The sequence below is a fragment of the Pristiophorus japonicus genome, chromosome X (assembly GCF_044704955.1).
Source record: "Pristiophorus japonicus isolate sPriJap1 chromosome X, sPriJap1.hap1, whole genome shotgun sequence".
NCBI lineage: Eukaryota > Metazoa > Chordata > Chondrichthyes > Pristiophoridae > Pristiophorus > Pristiophorus japonicus.
In genome coordinates this window covers 26,540,087-26,558,917 of record NC_092010.1, presented here as the reverse complement: position 1 = coordinate 26,558,917, position 18,831 = coordinate 26,540,087, and the positions used below count along the sequence as shown (strand labels likewise).

The window sequence follows — 18,831 nt, the reverse complement described above, 5'->3', positions numbered from 1 at the left end:
CATCTAAAACCTGGTCAAAACCACATCTTCAGTCACCTCCTCAAACCTTACAATTCCTGCTTCAGTATTTGGTACCTTCTTTATCATCATTGAAGGCACTTTATAAGTGGGAACTTTTGTGATCAAGTTGAATGCTTGGTAAACATAGGTGGGGGTGATTAACAAAGACAGTGCTTTTTAAAGTGGTTTATGAAGTTAATTTGATTAAGAACAGATAACCAGCTAACATCTGGCTCTGGGCTAGACTTCCCTCCTTTCACTAATGTTAATGAAATAGTGTGAGTGCAAAGCAGGGAACCTCCTTCTGTTTTCTAGGCAGTGCTGGGATACTAATATAGGCACTAATGAATGAGTTGTGTTTGTGCTAGGGTTTAACCATGACTGATTGTTCTGGCATGGTAACCAGTATTGTAAATGCCTGATATACTGATGGCTTCTATTTCTGCTTTTAGATCCTTATCGAACAAAAATAATTTGAATGGATTTCTTGACTAATTTGTACATTATGTTAGATATCAGAAATGAAAATCTTTTGTAAATGCTGATTGCCTCCAGAATGACCATGAGTCACAGCTACACTGGGCAGAACATTTAAATTGAAGAGTGTGGGCAATTAAAGATTCCAATGCAACATTCTCAGTGGGGAAGAGTGGATATTCAAAGCTGGGTCAGGCAATCACAGAGGTGATACCCATCTCACCCCGACATATACTGTCAGCTCACTCCTGCTCCTGTTTACACAACTTGAATTTATATAGTGCCTTTAATGTAGCAAACCATCCCAAGGCGTTTCACAGGAGCAATTGCCAAACAAAGTTTGACACTGAGCCACAGAAGGAGATATTAGGATAGATATAGATAGGTTTTAAGGAGTAAAGCAGAAATTGCTGGAGGATTAGGGAGGGAATTTCAGAACTTTGGGCCTAGGCAACTGAAGGCATGGCCGCCAATGGTGGAGCGATGGAAATTGGAGATGCTCAAGAGCACAGAATTGGAGGAGCGCAGAGATCTTGGAGGGTCGTAGGGATGGAGGAGGGAACAGAGATAGGGAAGGGGAGTGACGCCATAAAAACAAGAATGAGAATTTTAAAATTTACGCACTTACTCACTTACTCCCATAATGTCATATACTCACCAGTGTTGTAAATAGTGGTATCAGAAAGCAAGAAGCCATTGTTCGTGATGGAGGAACTTGGAGTTAATGTTTTTTTAGCATCTCAGATAGATCCAGGAACTGAATAACTGGTGGACTTGAAATGATACTAAATAATATTAGTCTATAAATCTTAACTTGTTTTATCTGAGTGTGTTAAATGTTAAATCCTAATCTCACACAGTGTCATTTCAAGGATGTTCTGTACCTTTTACACAGTTGGGTATAGTTCTATTCAAGTATAAGATTTGTATGATAGTACTATTGTCAGTTTTCGTTTGGTGTACACTTCATATATGGTGCCCGTCAATGGATAATGCAGATCTCAACTATCCTTACAAATCATGCTCCCTCTCTTTTTGTACCCCCATAACTTTTTGCTCAGACCAGATATGTAGGTTAGATGCAGAGTAAACCTCCACCTACAGGTGTCCTCTGTTCTCCCAGTTGTAAAATACGGAGCTATGTAAATTTTAACATAGAGAAGGAAAAAATACTCTTGTTAAGGACTTATTAATTGCTTCTTAGTGTCAGAAATGTGCTTGTTGTACCTTTTCTCATAGAAACTCCTGCACTTCAACAAGTATTGCTACATAATGTAAATCACTCATCACGCTCCAACAGCGCTTTACAACATCTATTCAGGAATTATTGCCAAGCCTTCAACTAAGATTTTGGGGGGCGGAGTATGTGACAAGGCTGTAAGGGGGCACATGGACACTTGAATTTTGCCCCTCAAATCGTGACATTATTGGTGCATCATTGACCAATGTGTTCACGCCACATCAGCGCCCCCAGCATAGAAAAAAATGAATGAGCATGAATATCTGAAAGAGAATGGGGGCGGGATGTGGAGAGAGCAGCGAAAAAAGTTTGGGATCCTCCTTTAACAGGACTGCAATCAAAAGTGAACCAACCTGCTCCATGTGACAAATACGGCTTTTGCCCAAATGAGGGACACTTAAAGGTGGAATCCGTGAATCGAGTACCCATGGGCTTCAATGAATGAACCGTTAGTGTGTGGACGCTTGTTACACAGAATGGATCCAAAGGAATTATGATGACCCTCTCTTCATTTGGGCAGCAAACTCCATTTGGCACGTGGAGCAATGTTCCACCCATTGTAAAGAATAACTTTTGCTTGCTGAAGCCCAGGATTTAATGCATTGCAGACTGGTATTGTTGTTGCCTATGCATGCTCATGAGCAGCAGAATAGGATCATCTGTGGGCTACGGCATGGTGGAAGAGCAGATGGTGGATTCTGTATATAAAGGGAGTTTTAAGGGTGCAAGAGGCTCATTAGTGGGCCTATCAGTTACCCAAATCTGAGACTCCTCCGTGCAAGTCACAACTTTCTGGAGTGATGAGGCTCAAGCTGAGTAAAAAAGCTGTCACTGAGTGGAAAGCTCTGCAGCCAGAGTCAACAAGCGCAGCAGCACTATTGGTGGCCGCCACGCTGCCCATGGCCGCCGCTCGCCACTCCTTTTATGGCCCCGACCTGCCTCTGATGGTCTCTCGCAAGTCGGGGCCGTAAGAGGAGCGGCGAGCGACGGCCCCTGGATAGCGTGACGGCCCTGACCTGGGAGAGACCTTCAGCGGTAGGTCGGGGCCATAAAAGGAGCGGCGAGCAGCGGCCATGGGCAACGTGGTGGCATACCACTGCAAGGTACAGCGCAAGCTGGTGCAGGAGTGCGACGGCTGTGAAGAGGGGCATCATCAAGGTCCGGGTCGGTGATTGGAGCGTGGGCAGATACAGCAGGAGTGGCAAGGTCGGGGCGAAGGAGCGGCGAGAGATTGTAGAGGGACATGATCGGGGCCCAGGAGAGGCGCAAGTTTGGGGCCAGAAGAGGCGAGGGCCCAGGGGGCAGCACGGACCAGCCCACACTGCGATATGTGTGCGCACTAGGTCCGTGCAGTAGAGCAGGTCTCCAGTCGTCTTGGTTAATCCTTGCCACCGGACCAAGACCTAGCTCTGTCAAGCCCGTGTGGTGGCTGGTGTGCAACGGCCACCCCACGTTAAGAAAATCCACACACAGGCATCTTCCACCCTACACTGTAGTTCAGGACCTGGAATTTTGAAACACCTGTGAACTCATCCTTTTTTGGCGTGGAAACAATACATCCTCGTTTCGAGGGACTGCCTATGATGATGACTATTGGTGGAAGTCAAGGGAACAACTGTCCTGAGAATTTCTACACCTTCTCGGCTCCCAGCAGTGCATTGAAAGGAATCGGCTGCAGTGCAGAGAACTGCCATGTTTGTGATCTGATTGGAGCTCCCTGCCAGAAAGAACACTTGTTCATTGAGTTCAGTAAGGGCCACAAGCAGCAGGAGCAAAGACAATACGTCATGCACCTCAACACATTTTACCCAACCAACACGCTTCCTTCACTTTGAGGCAGTTCAGTGTAACCCGACTGTTTGCAGAGAAGGCTGATTCCTTTGAGAGATGAGATGTACAGTAGCTGATGAACCTTGGTTGGAATCCTATCTGACCGCAGCGAAGAATCAGGGTTCTCAATGAACAAGCTTCTGGAGTGCTCAGATAATGCATTGATTCATCAGATGCGGCCCTTGTCCCTGTGAAAGTTAATTTTTTTTTTGTTACAGTATATTGCACAATGTTACCAACTGAGGTCTGGCCATGGAGGAGCACGAGAGGCAGCAGGGAGTGAGGGATGAACTGGAAGAAAATGATGACGCCAAAGAGGCCAGTCAGCCAGACACTGCATGTTGGCAGGAAGTTGTGGGAGGGTATCATAGCCATCTTCTTTTCTGGCAGGCCTGCTAGTGTTTGAAAGGCCTTTTCTTTCTCATTGGTAATAGAGTACATGTTTTTCCGATTTCAAGACCTGTACTTGTTTCCCCTTTTGAAATAGTCTTGTTTTCTTAATAATAAAAGCATAGAATGCAGCTTTTAACAAATGGATGCGTTTTTATTGATCTTCACTGGTTTTGGTATCTTTAACGCAAATGTATTTCCGAGGTGCATACATGTTATCTTCTCACTTCCTAGTGTGCTTACCAGCACCTGAGAGCCATTTATTTCTATATAGGAGGTGGTGATGCTTGCTCTGATTTCCATATTCTCCTAGTTGAGGTACCAGATATCAAGGATCCCTATTTTGATGAGACTTTGGTTCCCCTCTGGCTGAAGTGGCAACTACCCCTCATCAGTACTAGGACATCCTTGTCCTTGGATTTTGGAAGCACCCCTGCAAATCACTTCTCCACACTGTCCATGTGTTCGATCAGATTCTTGTGGAATGTAGAAATACTCCAGCATGATGGCTCCCTGCTGGACCTGACCAGCTCGCATCTGTTACCCCTTCCTCAGCATTGTGCCGAGCAATATCCAGTGCTATCTGCTGCCCCATCATATCTGTAAATCCTGAAATGCTGCTACCTGGACTGGCATTTTGTACAAGTGGGGCGCTGGGTGCCCAGGTTAATATTGCTGTTCTTGTGCCATCTGCACCCCACTGCCTCCTGCCCCACCATCTGTATAGAGAGCAGAAGGTAAATTTACAAAATGCATTCGTACACGTTCCCAATTCACCAGCACCTTTGAGATGAGAGCATGAAACCTTTCATGAAAGCTGCTCTGCCAATCCAGCTGGTGCACATTTTCCTCCCACCTTGTGAACAAAATCTGCCTTCTGTAGCCTTCCATATCCCCATAAGCAAGCAACCTTTGTTCAAAGATTGCCAGGGGGCTTCATGCTGCTGTTGTCGCACCCTGCTCTACACCACCTTTTCTGTCAGAAGGGAGACATTATTGACGGGGTCTGGCCAGCAGGTCTCAGATAATGCTCCATCAGCTTTCCCATACTTCACGGCATGCACAATGCAAATGATATGTGGTCCCCTTTAAAAGAAACAGCTTCATTGCGATATCTTCAAACAATTATATGCCTGTCGGTTCAGGGCTAAGCAGGGTTTCTGGTGCCAATATTTGCAACACTACTCTGTCGGATTGAGGAGTGTAAATCCATTGCATAGTCAAGACTGCAGCATTTGTGGTTCCATTTCTGCATTATCTTGGTGGCTATCCTCAAGTCTTCCTCACATCCTTCCATGTCCTTTGGGCTTCTGAGCCAGCACTGTTATTCCCATCAATCAACGTCCAGGTATACTGGACCCGAACTTTGACCTCTGGCCCCAAGAGGTTCATCTGACTTGCCAGGCATATCATTGAGAAGGATCGCAAGATGTTGGTTAGAATACTGAGTTTTTGAATATTGCAATCAGTTACTGCAGAGCTATATTTTCATCCAAATTGAAAGATATGGTGATTAGGCAGCGTGTTAACTGCTTGAGAAGTGCAGGTATACACTGGTTGGCCAGTTTCTGATCTGTAACATTATTCAGGGTGCAGGAGATTTACTAGAATGGTACCAGGCATGAGGGACTTCAGTTATGTGGAGAGACCAGAGAAGCAGGGGTTGTTCTCCTTAGAGCATTGAAGGTTGTGAGGAGATTTGACAGAAATGTTTAAAATTGTGAATGGTTTTGATAGAATAAATAAGGAGAAACTATTTCCAGAGACAGAAAAGTCAGTAACCAGAGGGCACAGATTTAAGATGATTTGCAAAAGAACCAGAGGCGACGTGAGGAAAAATAAATTGCGTGGTGAGTTGTTGTGATCTGGAATGTGCTGCCTGAAAGGGCGGTGGAAGCAGATTCAATGGTAACATTCCAAAGCAAATTGGATAAATACTTGAAGGGAAAAATTTACAGAGCTATGGGGAAAGAGCGGGGTAGTGAAATTAATTAGGTAGCTCTTCCAAAGTGCCGGCTAAGGATCTCAAACCAGTGTCCTAAGCTTCAATAAAGGAGAATACAAAGGTATGAGGGCAGAGTTGATTAAAGTGGACTGGGAAAATAAATTCAAGTATGGGGCAGTTGATGAGCAGTGGCAGACATTTAAGGAGATATTTCATAACTCGCAACAAAAATATATCCCAAGGAGAAGGAAAGATTGTATGAGAAGGGATAACCATCTGTGGCTAATTAAGGAAATAAGGGATGGTATCACATTGAAAACAAGGGCATACAATGAGGCCAACACTAGTGGGAGGCCAGAGGATTCAGAAACTTTTAAAAGCCAGCAAAGAACGACTAAAAAAATAAGAAAAAGAGAGGGAAGATCGACTATGAAAGTAAACTAGCACGAAATATAAAAACAGATAGTAAGAGTTTCTATAGGTACATAAAAAGGAAAAGAGTGGTTAAAGTAAATGTTGGTCCCCTAGAGGATGAGACTGGGGAATTAATAATGGGGAACAGGGAAATGGCAGAGACGTTGAACAAATATTTTCTATTGGTCTTCACGGTAGACGACACTAAAAACATCCCAGTTGAGGATAATCAAGTGGCTATAGGGAGGGAGAAACTTAATGCAATCACTATCACTAATTCACCAGACTGATTCCAGGGATGGCTGGACTGACATATGAGGAGAGACTGGATCAACTGGGCCTTTATACACTGGAGTTTAGAAGGATGAAAGGGGATCTCGTAGAAACATATAAGATTCTGACTGGACTGGACAGGCTAGATGCGGGAAGAATGTTCCCGATGTTGGGGAAGTCCAGAACCAGGGGACACAGTCTTAGGATAAGGGGCAGGCCATTTAGGAGATGAGGAGAAACTTCTTCACTCAGAGAGTTGTTAACCTGTGGAATTCACTGCCGCAAAGAGTTGTTGATGCCAGTTCATTGGATATATTCAAGAGGGAGTTAGATGTGGCCCTTACGGCTAAAGGGATCAAGGGGTATGGAGAGAAAGCAGGAATAGGTACTGAAGGAATGATCAGCCATGATCTTATTGAATGGTGGTGCAGGCTCGAAGGGCCGAATGGCCTACTCCTGCACCTATTTTCTATGTTTCTACGTAAGTAGTACTCGGTAAAATAATGGGACTAAAGGTGGACAAGTCCCCTGGACCGGATGGCATGTATCCTAGGGTCTTAAAAGAAGTGGCTGCAGAGATAGTGGATGCATTGGTTGTAATCTACCAAAATTCCCTGGATTCTGGAGAGGTCCCAGCGGATTGGAAAACTGCAAATGTAACACACTTATTTTAAAAAGGAAACAAACAGAAAGCAGGAAACTATAGACCAGTTAGCCTAACATCTGCCGTTGGGAAAATGCTGGAGTCCATTATTAAGGAAGCAGTAGCAGGACATTTGGAAAAGCATAATTCAATCAAGCAGAGTCAGCATGGTTTTATGAGAGGGAAATCATGTTTGACAAATTTGCTGGAGTTCTTTGAGGATGTAACGAGCAGGATGGATAAGGGGGAACCAGTGGATGTAGTGTATTTGGATTTCCAGAAGGCATTCGATAAGGTGCCACATAAAAGGTTTCTGAACAAGATAAAGTTCACGGGGTTGGGGGTAGTATATTAGCATCGATAGAGGATTGGCTAACTAACAGAAAACAGAGAGTCAAGATAAATGGGTCGTTTTCCGGTTGGCAAACAGTAACTAGTGGGGTGCCGCAGGGATCAGTGCTCGGTCCTCACGTATTTACAATCTATATTAATGACTTGGATGAAGGGACCGAGTAATGTAGCCAAGTTTGCTGATGATAAAAGATGGTTGGGAAAGCAAATTGTGAGGAGGACACAAAAAATCTGCAAAGGGATATAGACCGGCTAAGTGAGTGGGTAAAAATTTGGCAGATGGAGTATAATGTGGGAAAATGTGAGGTTATCCACTTTGGCAGAAAAAATAGAAAAGCAAATTATAATTTAAATGGAGAAAAATTGCAAAGTGCTGCAGTACAGAGGGACCTGGGGGTCCTTGTGCATGAAACACAAAAAGTTTGTATGCAGGTACAGCAAGTAATCAGGAAGTGTAAAAGCAGAGAAGTCCTGCTATAACTGTACAGGGTATTGGTGAGGCCACACCTAGCGTACTGCGTACAGTTTTGGTCTCCGTATTTAAGAAAGGATCATCATCATAGGCAGTCCCTCGAAATCGAGGAAGATTTGCTTCCACTCGAAAAGTGAGTTCTCAGGTGACTGAACAGTCCAATACGGGAATTACAGTCTTTGTCACAGGTGGGACAGACAGTGGCTGAAGGAAAGGGTGGATGGGACAGGTTTGCTGCACGCTCCTTCCGCTGTCTGCGTTTGTTTTCTGCATGCTCCCGATGACGAGACTCGAGGTGCTCAGTGTCCTCCCGGATGCTCTTCCTCCACTTAGGGTTGTCTTTGGCCAGGGACTCCCAGGTGTCGTTGGGGATGTTGCACTTTATCAAGGAGGCTTTGAGGGTGTCCTTGAAACGTTTCCTCTGCCACCTGGGGCTCGCTTGCCGTGTAGGAGTTCCGAGTAGAGCCCTTGCTTTGGGAGTCTCGTGTCGGGCATGCAAACAATGTGGCCTGCCCAACAGAGCTGGTCGAGTGTGGTCAGTGCTTTGATGTTGGGGATGTTGGCCTGATCGAGAACACTGACGTTGGTGCGTCTGTCCTCCCAGGGGATTTGCAGGATCTTGCGGAGACATCGTTGGTGGTATTTCTCCAGCGATTTAAGGTGTCTACTCTATATGGTCCACGCCTCTGAGCCATACAGGAGGGCGGGTATCACTACTGCCCTGTAGACCATAAACTTGGTGGATTTGAGGGCCTGGTCTTTGAACACTCTCTTCCTCAGGCAACCGAAGGCTGCGCTGGCGCACTGGAGGCGGTGTTGGACCTCGTCGTCGATGTCTGCCCTTGCTGATAATAGGCTCCCGAGGTATGGAAAGTGGCCCATGTTGTCCAAGGCCGCGCCGTGGATCTTGATGACTGGCGGGCAGTGCTGTGTGGCGGGGTCAGGTTGGTGGCGGTCTTTTGTCTTACGGATGTTTAGTGTAAGGTCCTTGCTTTCGTACACCTCGGTGAAGATGTTGACAATGACTTGGAGTTCAGCCTCTGAATGTGCACAGACACAAGCGTCGTTCGCGTCCTGTAGTTTGACGACAGAGGATGGGACGGTCTTGGATCTGGCCTGGAGGCGACGAAGGTTGAACAGGTTCCCACTGGTTCTATAGTTTAGTTCCACTGCAGCGGGGTGCTTGTTGAGTGTGAGGTGGATCATTGCAGCGAGGAAGATCGAGAAATGGGTTGGCACAATAACGCAGCCCTGCTTGACCCCGGTCCGGACGTGGATTGGGTCTGTGATGGATCCGTTGGTCAGGATCACGGCTTGCATGTCGTCGTGGAGCAGGCGGAGGATGGCGACAAACTTTTGGGGGCAGCCGAAACGGAGGAGGACGCTCCATAGTCCCTCGCAGTTAACAGTGTCAAAGGCCTTTGTAAGGTCACAGAAGGCCATGTACAAGGGTTGGTGCTGTTCCCTGCATTTCTCTTGCAGTTGTCGTGTCGTAAAGATCATGTCTGTAGTGGATGGAATCCACACTGTGATTCTGGGAGGAGCTCCTCAGCCACAGGGAGAAGACGGTTGAGGAGGATTCTAGGGATGACTTTCCCAGTGGTTGATAGCAGGGAGATTCCTCTGTAGTTGCCGCAGTCGGACTTGTCCCCTTTTTTTAAAGATCGTCACGATTACTGCATCTCAGATCTCCCGGCTTGCCCTCCTCCCTCCATATGAGAGAGATGAGGTCATGTATTTGTGCCAATAGTGCCTCTCCGCCATACTTTAGTGCCTCAGCAGGGATGCCTTGTTGTTCTTGAGCTGACGGATGGCCTTTTCTACCTCATGCAGGGCTGGGGTTTTGCTGAGATGGTGGTGGGTAGCATGCTGCGGAATGGAGTCGAGGACGCTCGAGTCAGAGGCAGAGTCTCGGTTAAGGAGATCTTCGAAGTGCTCCTTCTAGCGGGTCCTGACTGCCTCGGTGTCCTTGATGTGTGTCTCCCCGTTCTTGGCCAGCAGTGGGGTTGGGGCCTTGGGTGCTTGGGCCGTAGGTGGCCTTGACTGCTGTGAAGAATCCTCGCACATCATAGCTGTCGGCCAGCTGCTGTATCTCCTGTGCTTTCTCCAACCACCATCTATTCTTTAAGTCGTAGGTTTTTTGTTGGACCTCGGCCTTAAGTCGTCTGTTATGCTGCTTTGCTGCTCCTGAGTTGGGCTGTTGCTTTAGGTTCAGAAATGCCCTGCGCTTGCGATTTATTAGCTCTTGGATCTCCTGGTCATTCTCATCAAACCAGTCCTGGTGTTTCCTGGTTGAGTGACCGAGCGACTCTTCGCAGGCACTGGTCATGGAGACCTGGAGGGCAGACCAAGCGCTGTGGGCACTCTGCATCTCCGGGTCATCGAGAATCGCCAGGTTGGCAGTGAGGCGCTGGCTGTATAGGGCTCTCTTAGCTGGGTCTTTAAGTGCCCCGGCATTAATTTTTCTGTGGCACTGCTTCTGTTGCCGTCGTCGCTTTGGAGCTATGTTGATGTTGATGATAGAACAGATTAGGCGGTGGTCTGTCCAGCAGTCGTCGGTTCCTGTCATGCGCACGTCCTTGCGATCCCTTGCTCGAACTATGACATAGTCGCTCAGGTGCGAATGCTTGGAGCGAGGGTGTTGCCACGATGCCTTGTACTTGTCCCTCTGGTGGAACCGGGTGTTGGTGATGGCAAGGTCATGTTCTAGGCATTTTGACAGGAGCAGGGTATTGCTGGAGTTGGTTTTCCCTATCCGCTCTCTGCCAATCACGCCTCCCCAGAGGTCTGTGTCCTTACCGACTCGGGCGTTGAAGTGGCCTCATCTGTTGCGTCGAGTGTTGGGGTGTACGCATTAATAACTGTGGTGCACTGGTTCCGGGATAGGGTGAGTCGGAGAGTCATGAGACGTTCACTAATCCCACAGGTGGAGTCTTGAGGCGGTCGACCAGCTCGTTCTTGATGGCGAAATCGACACCGCGGAGGCGGCATTCTTCCTCTGGTTTGCCTTTCCAGAAGAAGGTGTAACCTCCACCTTGTTCTTTGAGCTGGCCTTCCCCTGCCCGCCGGGTCTCACTTAGGGCGGCGTTCCGGTCTGTCACTGTTGGAGTTGTCCATGAGGGTCCTGATGTTCCAGGTCCTGAACTTCATTTTGATGGGTGGAAGATGCCTGTGCGTGAGTTCTTTTAATGTGGGGGTGGCCATTGCACACCGGCTACCACACGGGCTTAGCTGAGCAAGGTCTTGGTCCAGTGGCAAGGGGACCAAGGGCACTGGAGACCAGGCACTGCTGTATAAGCCAACAAGGAAGGATATACTTGCATTGGAGGCTATTCAGAGAAGGTTCACTCGGTTGATTCCAGAGATGAGGGGGTTGACTTATGAAGATAGGTTGAGTAGGTTGGGCCTATACACATTGGCGTTCAGAAGAATGAGAGGTGATCTTATCGAAATATATAAGATAATGAGGGGGCTCGACAAGGTGGATGCAAAGAGAATATTTCCACTCATAGGGGAAACTAAAACTAAGGGGATATAGTCTCAGTCTCAGAATAAGGGGCCACCCATTTTAAACTGAGATGAGGTGTGGGTCACGGATTGTTAACAGGTTTATTTGGTATGAAGTGAATAGTGACAGTGTCGTGACTTCAGGATTTCATCCACTCCAATGCTGTCCTCGTCACACAAGCACCGAGCTTTCTGAGAAATCAGGTGTAGGTGTAAAGGGGGTGGGTTGGAAGAATGTGATCCGTATTCCCTGAGTTCCCTCTCTCTCCCCACCAATACCCTCTGCACCACTCCCTCGCTTCCCGGCCCCCCCAGTCTCTCCCTCTCTCTGACCCCCAGTCTAAGAACATAAGATATATGAGCAGGAGTAGGCCACATGGCCCCTTGAGCCTGCTCCACCATTCAATAAGATCATGGCTGATCCGATCATGGACTTGGCTCCACTTCCCTGCCCGCTCCCCATAACCCTTTACTCCCTTATCGCTCAAAAATATATTCAATGACCCAGCCTCAACACCTCTCTGCGGCAGAAAATTCCATATATTTACAACCTTCAAGAGAAGAAATTCCTCCTCATTTAAGGAAGAATATACTTGCATTGGAGGCTGTTCAGAGAAGGTTCACTCGGTTGATTCCGGAGATGAGGGGGTTGACTTATGAAGATAGGTTGAGTAGGTTGGTCCTATACTCATTGGAGTTCAGAAGAATGAGAGGTGATCTTATCGAAACATATAAGATAATGAGGGGGCTCGACAAGGTGGATGCAGAGAGAATATTTCCACTCATAGGGGAAACTAAAACTAGGGCATATAGTCTCAGAATAAAGGGCTGCCCATTTAAAACTGAGATGAGGAGGAATTTCTTCTCTCAGACGGTTGTAAATCTGTGGAATTTGCTGCCCCAGAGAGCTGTGGAGGCTGGGTCATTGAATATATTTAAGGCAGAGATAGACAGATTTTTGAGCGATAAGGGAATAAAGGGTCCATGATCAGATTAGCCATGATCTTATTAAAATGCGGAGCAGGCTCAAGGGGCCAAATGGCCAATCCTGCTCCTGTTTCTTATGTTCTTATGTACGATGAGCAGAATAGCCGCCTTCTGTGCTGTATCATTCAATGGCAAGGGGGTCCAAGCACCTTGAGTCTTACCGCCGAGAGCATGCAGAAACCGAGCACAGGCAACAGAAAGAGCGTGCGGCAAACCTGTCCCACCCTCCCTTACCCTCAATGACTATCTGTTCCATCTGTGACAGGGACTGTGGTTCTTGTGTTGGACTGTTCAGCCACCTAAGTATTCATTTTAAGAGTGGAAGCAAGTCTTCCTCGATTCCGAGGGACTGCCTACGATGATGATCATCATCATTCTATGATTATATGATTCTAATGCCAAGTGCACCCATGAGCTGGATAGACAGGTGCTACTCACAAACAGCAAGAGGTGAACTTTAATATTTATTTCTAAAGGGCAAAAATAAACCTGATAGTGTCTTGAGTCTGAGCCTGAGTAGATGATGCTTGAACTGCACAGGAATGGCACTTCTGTTACACCAGTCTTCCTAGCTCCAAGAGTCAGCTTGTCTCACCTTCATCTCAGAGTTAGGAAGTTGTGGATTCAAGCCCTACTCCAGGGTGAGAGCAATCATGGCTTGCACTTCAGTGAGGGAGCACTGCAATGTCAGAGATGTCATCCTTTGGCTGAGACATTAAATCGAGGCCCTATCTGCCTGTTCCAATGGATGTTCAGGACCTCATGGAGCTATTCAAAGAAAATCATGGCGTTCTCTCAATGTCCTGGCCTAAATTCCGCCCACCATCCAGCCTCACCAGAAACAATTAACCTGTCATTCATCTCATAACTGCTGCTTTTCCCACATTACAACAGTGCCTACACTTCAAAAGTACTTCATTGGCTGTAAAGCGCTTTGGGCTGTCCTGAGGTTGTGAAAGGCGCTATATAAATCCAAATTCTTTCTTTCATTGTGTATGCCTGTGCTAGTGTGATTGCTGAGTGATATCCCCTCGCTATCACTTCATCCCAAAGTCTGAACTATTTTTTTCTTCTTCTCTTCCTCCCCCTTCCATGTTCCTCCCCTCTTCTCAGTGTGTTGACTTGTGCTGTGGTATAGATTCCACTAAGTCTTTATTTTTTCTTATTGCTGTCTCTGATCTTGCTGCACACAAAACGGCTGCCAAGTTTGCCGAAAAAGCAAACCCGCTGCACTTCAAGGCAATTTATCACTCATGAAGCACATTGAGACGTCACTGAAACATATGATGAAGTAGACTTTATGAACTGAACAGCCCCGATGCTCCATGCAGGATAGGTGTAATTCATAAAATCTCCCGCTGCATAAATGTAAGTCTCTTTCCTTTTGCAGCGCTGCATAATCTTCTGCATTCTCTTCTCTTCCTGCTCCTGCACCGTTACCTCTAGAGTCCCCCAGGGATCTATAATTGGCCCCCTCCTATTTCTCATCTACATGCTACCACTTGACAACATCATCAGAAGTTAAGGTCAAGTTCCACATGACACAGATAGATAGATAAACAGACAGATAGATAGCTAGCTAGATAGATAGGTAGACAGACGGATAGATAGATAACTAGATAGACAGATAGATAAACAGAGACAGATAGATAGAGACAGACAGGCAGATGGATCGAAAGCTAGACAGATAGATAGATAGCTAAACAGAGATAGATAAACAGAGACAGATAGATAGACAGACAGATAGACAGATAGGCAGGCAGACAGATGGATAGATGGATAGATGGCACTTTTGCCTGCAGTTCACTATGGGTTGCAATGCTATAAGCTTGTGTAAAGAAAAGCGTGTTTAAGTAGCAATCAAGAAATCTTTCCTCCAGAGAAATTCAATGACATATTGCCACATTTATCTTAATTAACTCCTTAGATTGAAGTGTTACACCTGATTGGAAGAAAATCTATCCTGTGTGACAAAATCAATTTCATAATTGCAAAGTATGAGTTGTGTAGCCTGTGCAAAATAAGTGATATGGATTCCCATTTTTATTTCAAATAATCTTCAATCCAAAGTAGAATATAAGATTCCATTTGTTGACTGTGACATGGTGTTAACCAATCTTGACTGGGGCAGCTGTGGAGCTAGAGTTAGCTTCTAACTCGGGAGAGGAGATAATCAGCCAGTGTTCCCGGCGCTCCTGTTCGCTCACCTTTGCTGGAGATGTGTGTAAGGAGATTGGGTGCAGACAGGATTAGCTTTGCTATCCTCTTGGTAGCCAGCCATCACTTGCTGACAGCATGAATATGAAGTACCAGAGAGTTGCCCTCCCCCACCCCACCCCACCCACTCCATGCCCCTGACGTCGGAAAGGAAAAAAAGTCAGCCAGGGTTCCCGCTTCTGATCGCTAGTCAATAACTCCTGCTGGAATGGGTGTAGGTGAGGACAGTATCGGGCCAAGATGCGATGCCCTTCAAAGTCAAATAGCCTGCTGATACCCACTGTCCAGGCTCACACATCAGGAAGGATCATTTGAGCTGAGGTACCAGAGGGTAGCTGGGATCAGTGGACTCGAACACCAGCAAAACTCACTCCCTTCAGTAGAAGAAGGGAGGCAATTGAGGAAAAACATAAAGAAAACTAAGAGTATTTTATGAACTGTAAAGTTAAATTGTTTTCCTCCACTACTTGTACAAGAACATAGTCTAACGGTATTCATATTTTGTGCTATTAGATAGACTAACTGCTGTATCCCATTTATTAAAGGTGGATTATTACCAGATAAACTTGCAAGAATTATATGATCATGTCCGCATATTAATTCTACATCGTACATCAAGTACGTCTGGTGTACTGACAATCGCTGCACTCAATGTCACTCACTTCTGTTTTTAAAACAATAAAATTAATCCAAAACAGAATAAAATTGTCTGGAGGCTCCTGTCACTTCAGTTTTACAAGTTTATAAAAACTACCAGCAACACATTAATAACTCCACAGCCTATTAAGACCCTATCTCTGTAACCTCCTCCAGCCCCACAACCCCCCGCGATGTCTCTGCTGCTCTAATTCTGCCATCTTGACCATCCCTGATTATAATCGCTCAACCATTGGTGGCCGTGCCTTCTGTTGCCTGGGCCCCAAGCTCTGGAACTCCCTCCCTAAACCTCTCCGCCTCTCTACCTCTCTTTCCTCCTTTAAGACGCTCCTTAAAACCTACCTCTTTCCTGCCCTAATATCTCCTTATGTGGCTTGGTGTCAAATTTTGTTTGATAATACTCCTGTGAAGCACGTTGGGACATTTTACTACATTAAAGACGCTATATAAATGCAAGTTGTTGTTGAAATGCCAACCACCTATGCAGTCGGCATATACAAGAATATTCTGCACGTAGCCCTCATAAATGCTTAAACCTGCTGGGTTCACAGGGAGGTCATCATTAACTAACCCCGCTCCATTCCCATCATCTCCCCATGAACTCCAGATGATTAATTCTAAGGTATAATGCATACCTGAGAGTGACTTCAGGGTTATAATCTGAGTTCAAAGTTCAGATGATGGTGAGAAACAACTGAAAGAGCTCATGGAATTATTCATACCTCACAATTACAACTTTGCTGTCACTCCCAAGTATTCATTATTTTACATGCAAATCAACTGGACCCAGAGATGAGATTACTGCCTTGCAATCACTTCCCCCTGTCTATTATTCTGCAAGTAGGCTATTTTGTATTTTCAGAACCATCCCAAAACTCTAGACCACTATTAACAGCAATTTATAGTGTCATTTAAGGATTATGTTGCATGTTTTTTTTGAGGAGGTAGCTAAAGTGGTAGTTAAGGGAGACATGATGGATGTTATTTATAAGAACTTCCACAAGGCATTCAACAAGGTTCCACACAAGAGGCCGTTAACAAAAAGTGCGTGGAATTGGAAGCAAACTATTGACATGGATAGGGAATTGAGTCGGTGTAGGAGACAGAGAGTAGTGTTAATGGGTACGTACTCCAATTAACAGGATGTGACTAGTGGTGTCCCCCAGGGAGGGGTCTGTGCTGGGGACTCAGCTTTTCACTATATTTATCAATGACTTAGATGAAGGAATAGTGAGTGTATGTCCAAGCTTACTGATGACACTAAGTTAGGTGGCACAGTAAGTAGTGTAGATGGGAGCAGAATGTTGCAAAGGGACATTGATAGATTAAGTGAGTGGGCAAAACTGTGGCAGATGGAGTTCGATGTGGGGAAGTGTGAGATCATTGTCTTTGAACATATAAAGATAGATCAGAGTATTTTCTCATTGATGAGAAGCTAGAAACAGTGAAAGACAGAGAGATTTAGGGGTCCCTGAAATCACTAAAAGATAGTGGACATGTACAAAAAATAAAGACTAAAGGACTGTTGGTCTTTATCTCAAGGGGACTGGAATACAAAGGAGTGGAAGTTATGTTACAGTTATATGAAGCCCTGGTCAGACCCTGTCTGGATACAGCGTTCAGTTCTGGGCACTGCATCTCAGGAAGGATATATTGGGTTTGGAGGAGGTGCAGCACAGATTCACCAGACTGATACCGGGGCTAAAAGGGTTCAATTATAAGGACAGGTTGCATAGACCAGGCTTGTATTCCCTCGAGTGTAGAAGATTAAATGGTGATCCAATTGAGGTGTTTAAGATGATTAAAGGAGTTGATGGGGTAGATCGAGAGAAACTATTCCCTCTGGTGGGGCAGTCCAGAACAAGGGGCATAACCTTAAAATTAGAGCCAGGCTGTTCAGGGATGATGTCAGGAAGCACTTCTTCACACAATGAGTAGTGGGAATCTGGAACTCTCTCCCCAAAACAATATTGAGGCTGGGGGTCAATTGAAAGTTTCAAAACTGAGCTTGATAGATTTTTTGTTAGGTAAGGGTATTAAGGGATATGGAACCAAGGCAGGTAAATGGAGTTAATATGCAGATCAGCCATGATCTAATTAAAGGGTGGAACAGGCTCAAGGGACTGAATGGCGTTCCTGTTCCTATGGTCCTATCTTCCTATGATAAAGGGCTAATAGATACTTTAACACAGATGGATGTTGCATTGGAAATGTCACTTCTGCCAAAAATGCATTATTATCATGTAGATAGTGGGAGATAAAGGGGCTCGGAATCAAGCACCAGGTTTCTTTAACAGAATGCAAGACTATTGTACGAAACAAAAATCTAAAAATATCATCTGCACGACAGTGGCTTTTGTGAAAGGAAAAATAGACTGCAGTTGAACTGATATTCGGGATTTATAATTGCTTTTCAGAATTGCCAACACAGAGTAATGTTGTTTTCTCTAATCTGCACCTTGATTTTATTTGAAATGCTTATAATTGTTTGTGCAATCTGTGACCTGTAATGCAAGACTAATGTAACATGGCCTCTGAATCCACATCAACTGAAATCATTAAGGGTTTGGTAAGAAAACATATTTCATAAGAACACATGACCTTGCTATGCTGACCTTGGCCTGGCAAAGCAGAAATATCCTGGTACACAAACACTGTTTAGAATTCCATTTTAGCTTGCAGGATGCAATTAAATGGCTGAGTGCAGGTTGATTTCTCTCATCTGAAGAGCAGTAACTTTATCATCAGATGCATGCAAAATTGATGTGGTGCAATTTTCCTTCTTTTCAAGGGAGAATATTCTTGTGCTGGATATATTCTTTGAGGCTCTAAACTATGAAACGATTGAACAGAAGAAAGCTTACGAAGTGGCCGGCCTGCTGGGTGAGTGTGACCATGCTGGGGTTTTGCCACGAAACACAGCAAACTTGTTTGCAGCCAATGTTTTAATGAACTGAAAATGGTGTTTTCTCAGTTTCCGCGGACGACTGTGTTTGCGTCAGAGGTTGTCTGATTGCGAGTCGGTCCCCGCTGTTTGCTCGGTTGCCCTGTTTTATACTTTGCGGCGGATGTGACATCAGCATGGAGAATTACGTAAAATGGGAGGAAAATATCATTTTTAGGAAGTGTTCTATGGAGTCTCTCTGGTGGCCGGACACATCTGGGGAGATGGGGTTGCTTTATGTTGGAAAAATGCAACAAGATAAATGGAGTGCTCTATGACGGGCAAACAACTGGTAAATGAAGGTCTCTGTGGGACATGGGCGGCTTGAGGCACAGCCCCCAAAGGTGGAATGAAGGGAGGGGGGAATACACAAAGGGCCAGAGTTCGAGGAATGGAGAGTTCGGCGGGAGCGGAGAAGGGTTGTAGAGTTGGAGGAGGTTACAAAGATGGGGAGGGTTGAGGTCATGGAGGGATGTAAACACAA

At 45.6% G+C, this 18,831-nt stretch overlaps 1 protein-coding gene across 3 annotated transcripts in view; it reads left to right on the top strand.

The window, feature by feature from the left end:
• LOC139240933 (acid-sensing ion channel 1B-like) overlaps positions 1-18,831 on the top strand; it is a 357,576-nt gene that overhangs the window by 287,501 nt on the left and 51,244 nt on the right. For all 3 annotated transcript variants that reach the window (XR_011588759.1, XM_070869476.1, XM_070869477.1), the window contains exon 7: positions 18,195-18,286. Coding sequence is in view for 2 of the 3 variants with exons in the window: in XM_070869476.1 (XP_070725577.1) it covers positions 18,195-18,286 (92 nt within the window). In the remaining variant the exon portion in view is untranslated. The remainder of the gene's footprint in view (positions 1-18,194; positions 18,287-18,831) is intronic.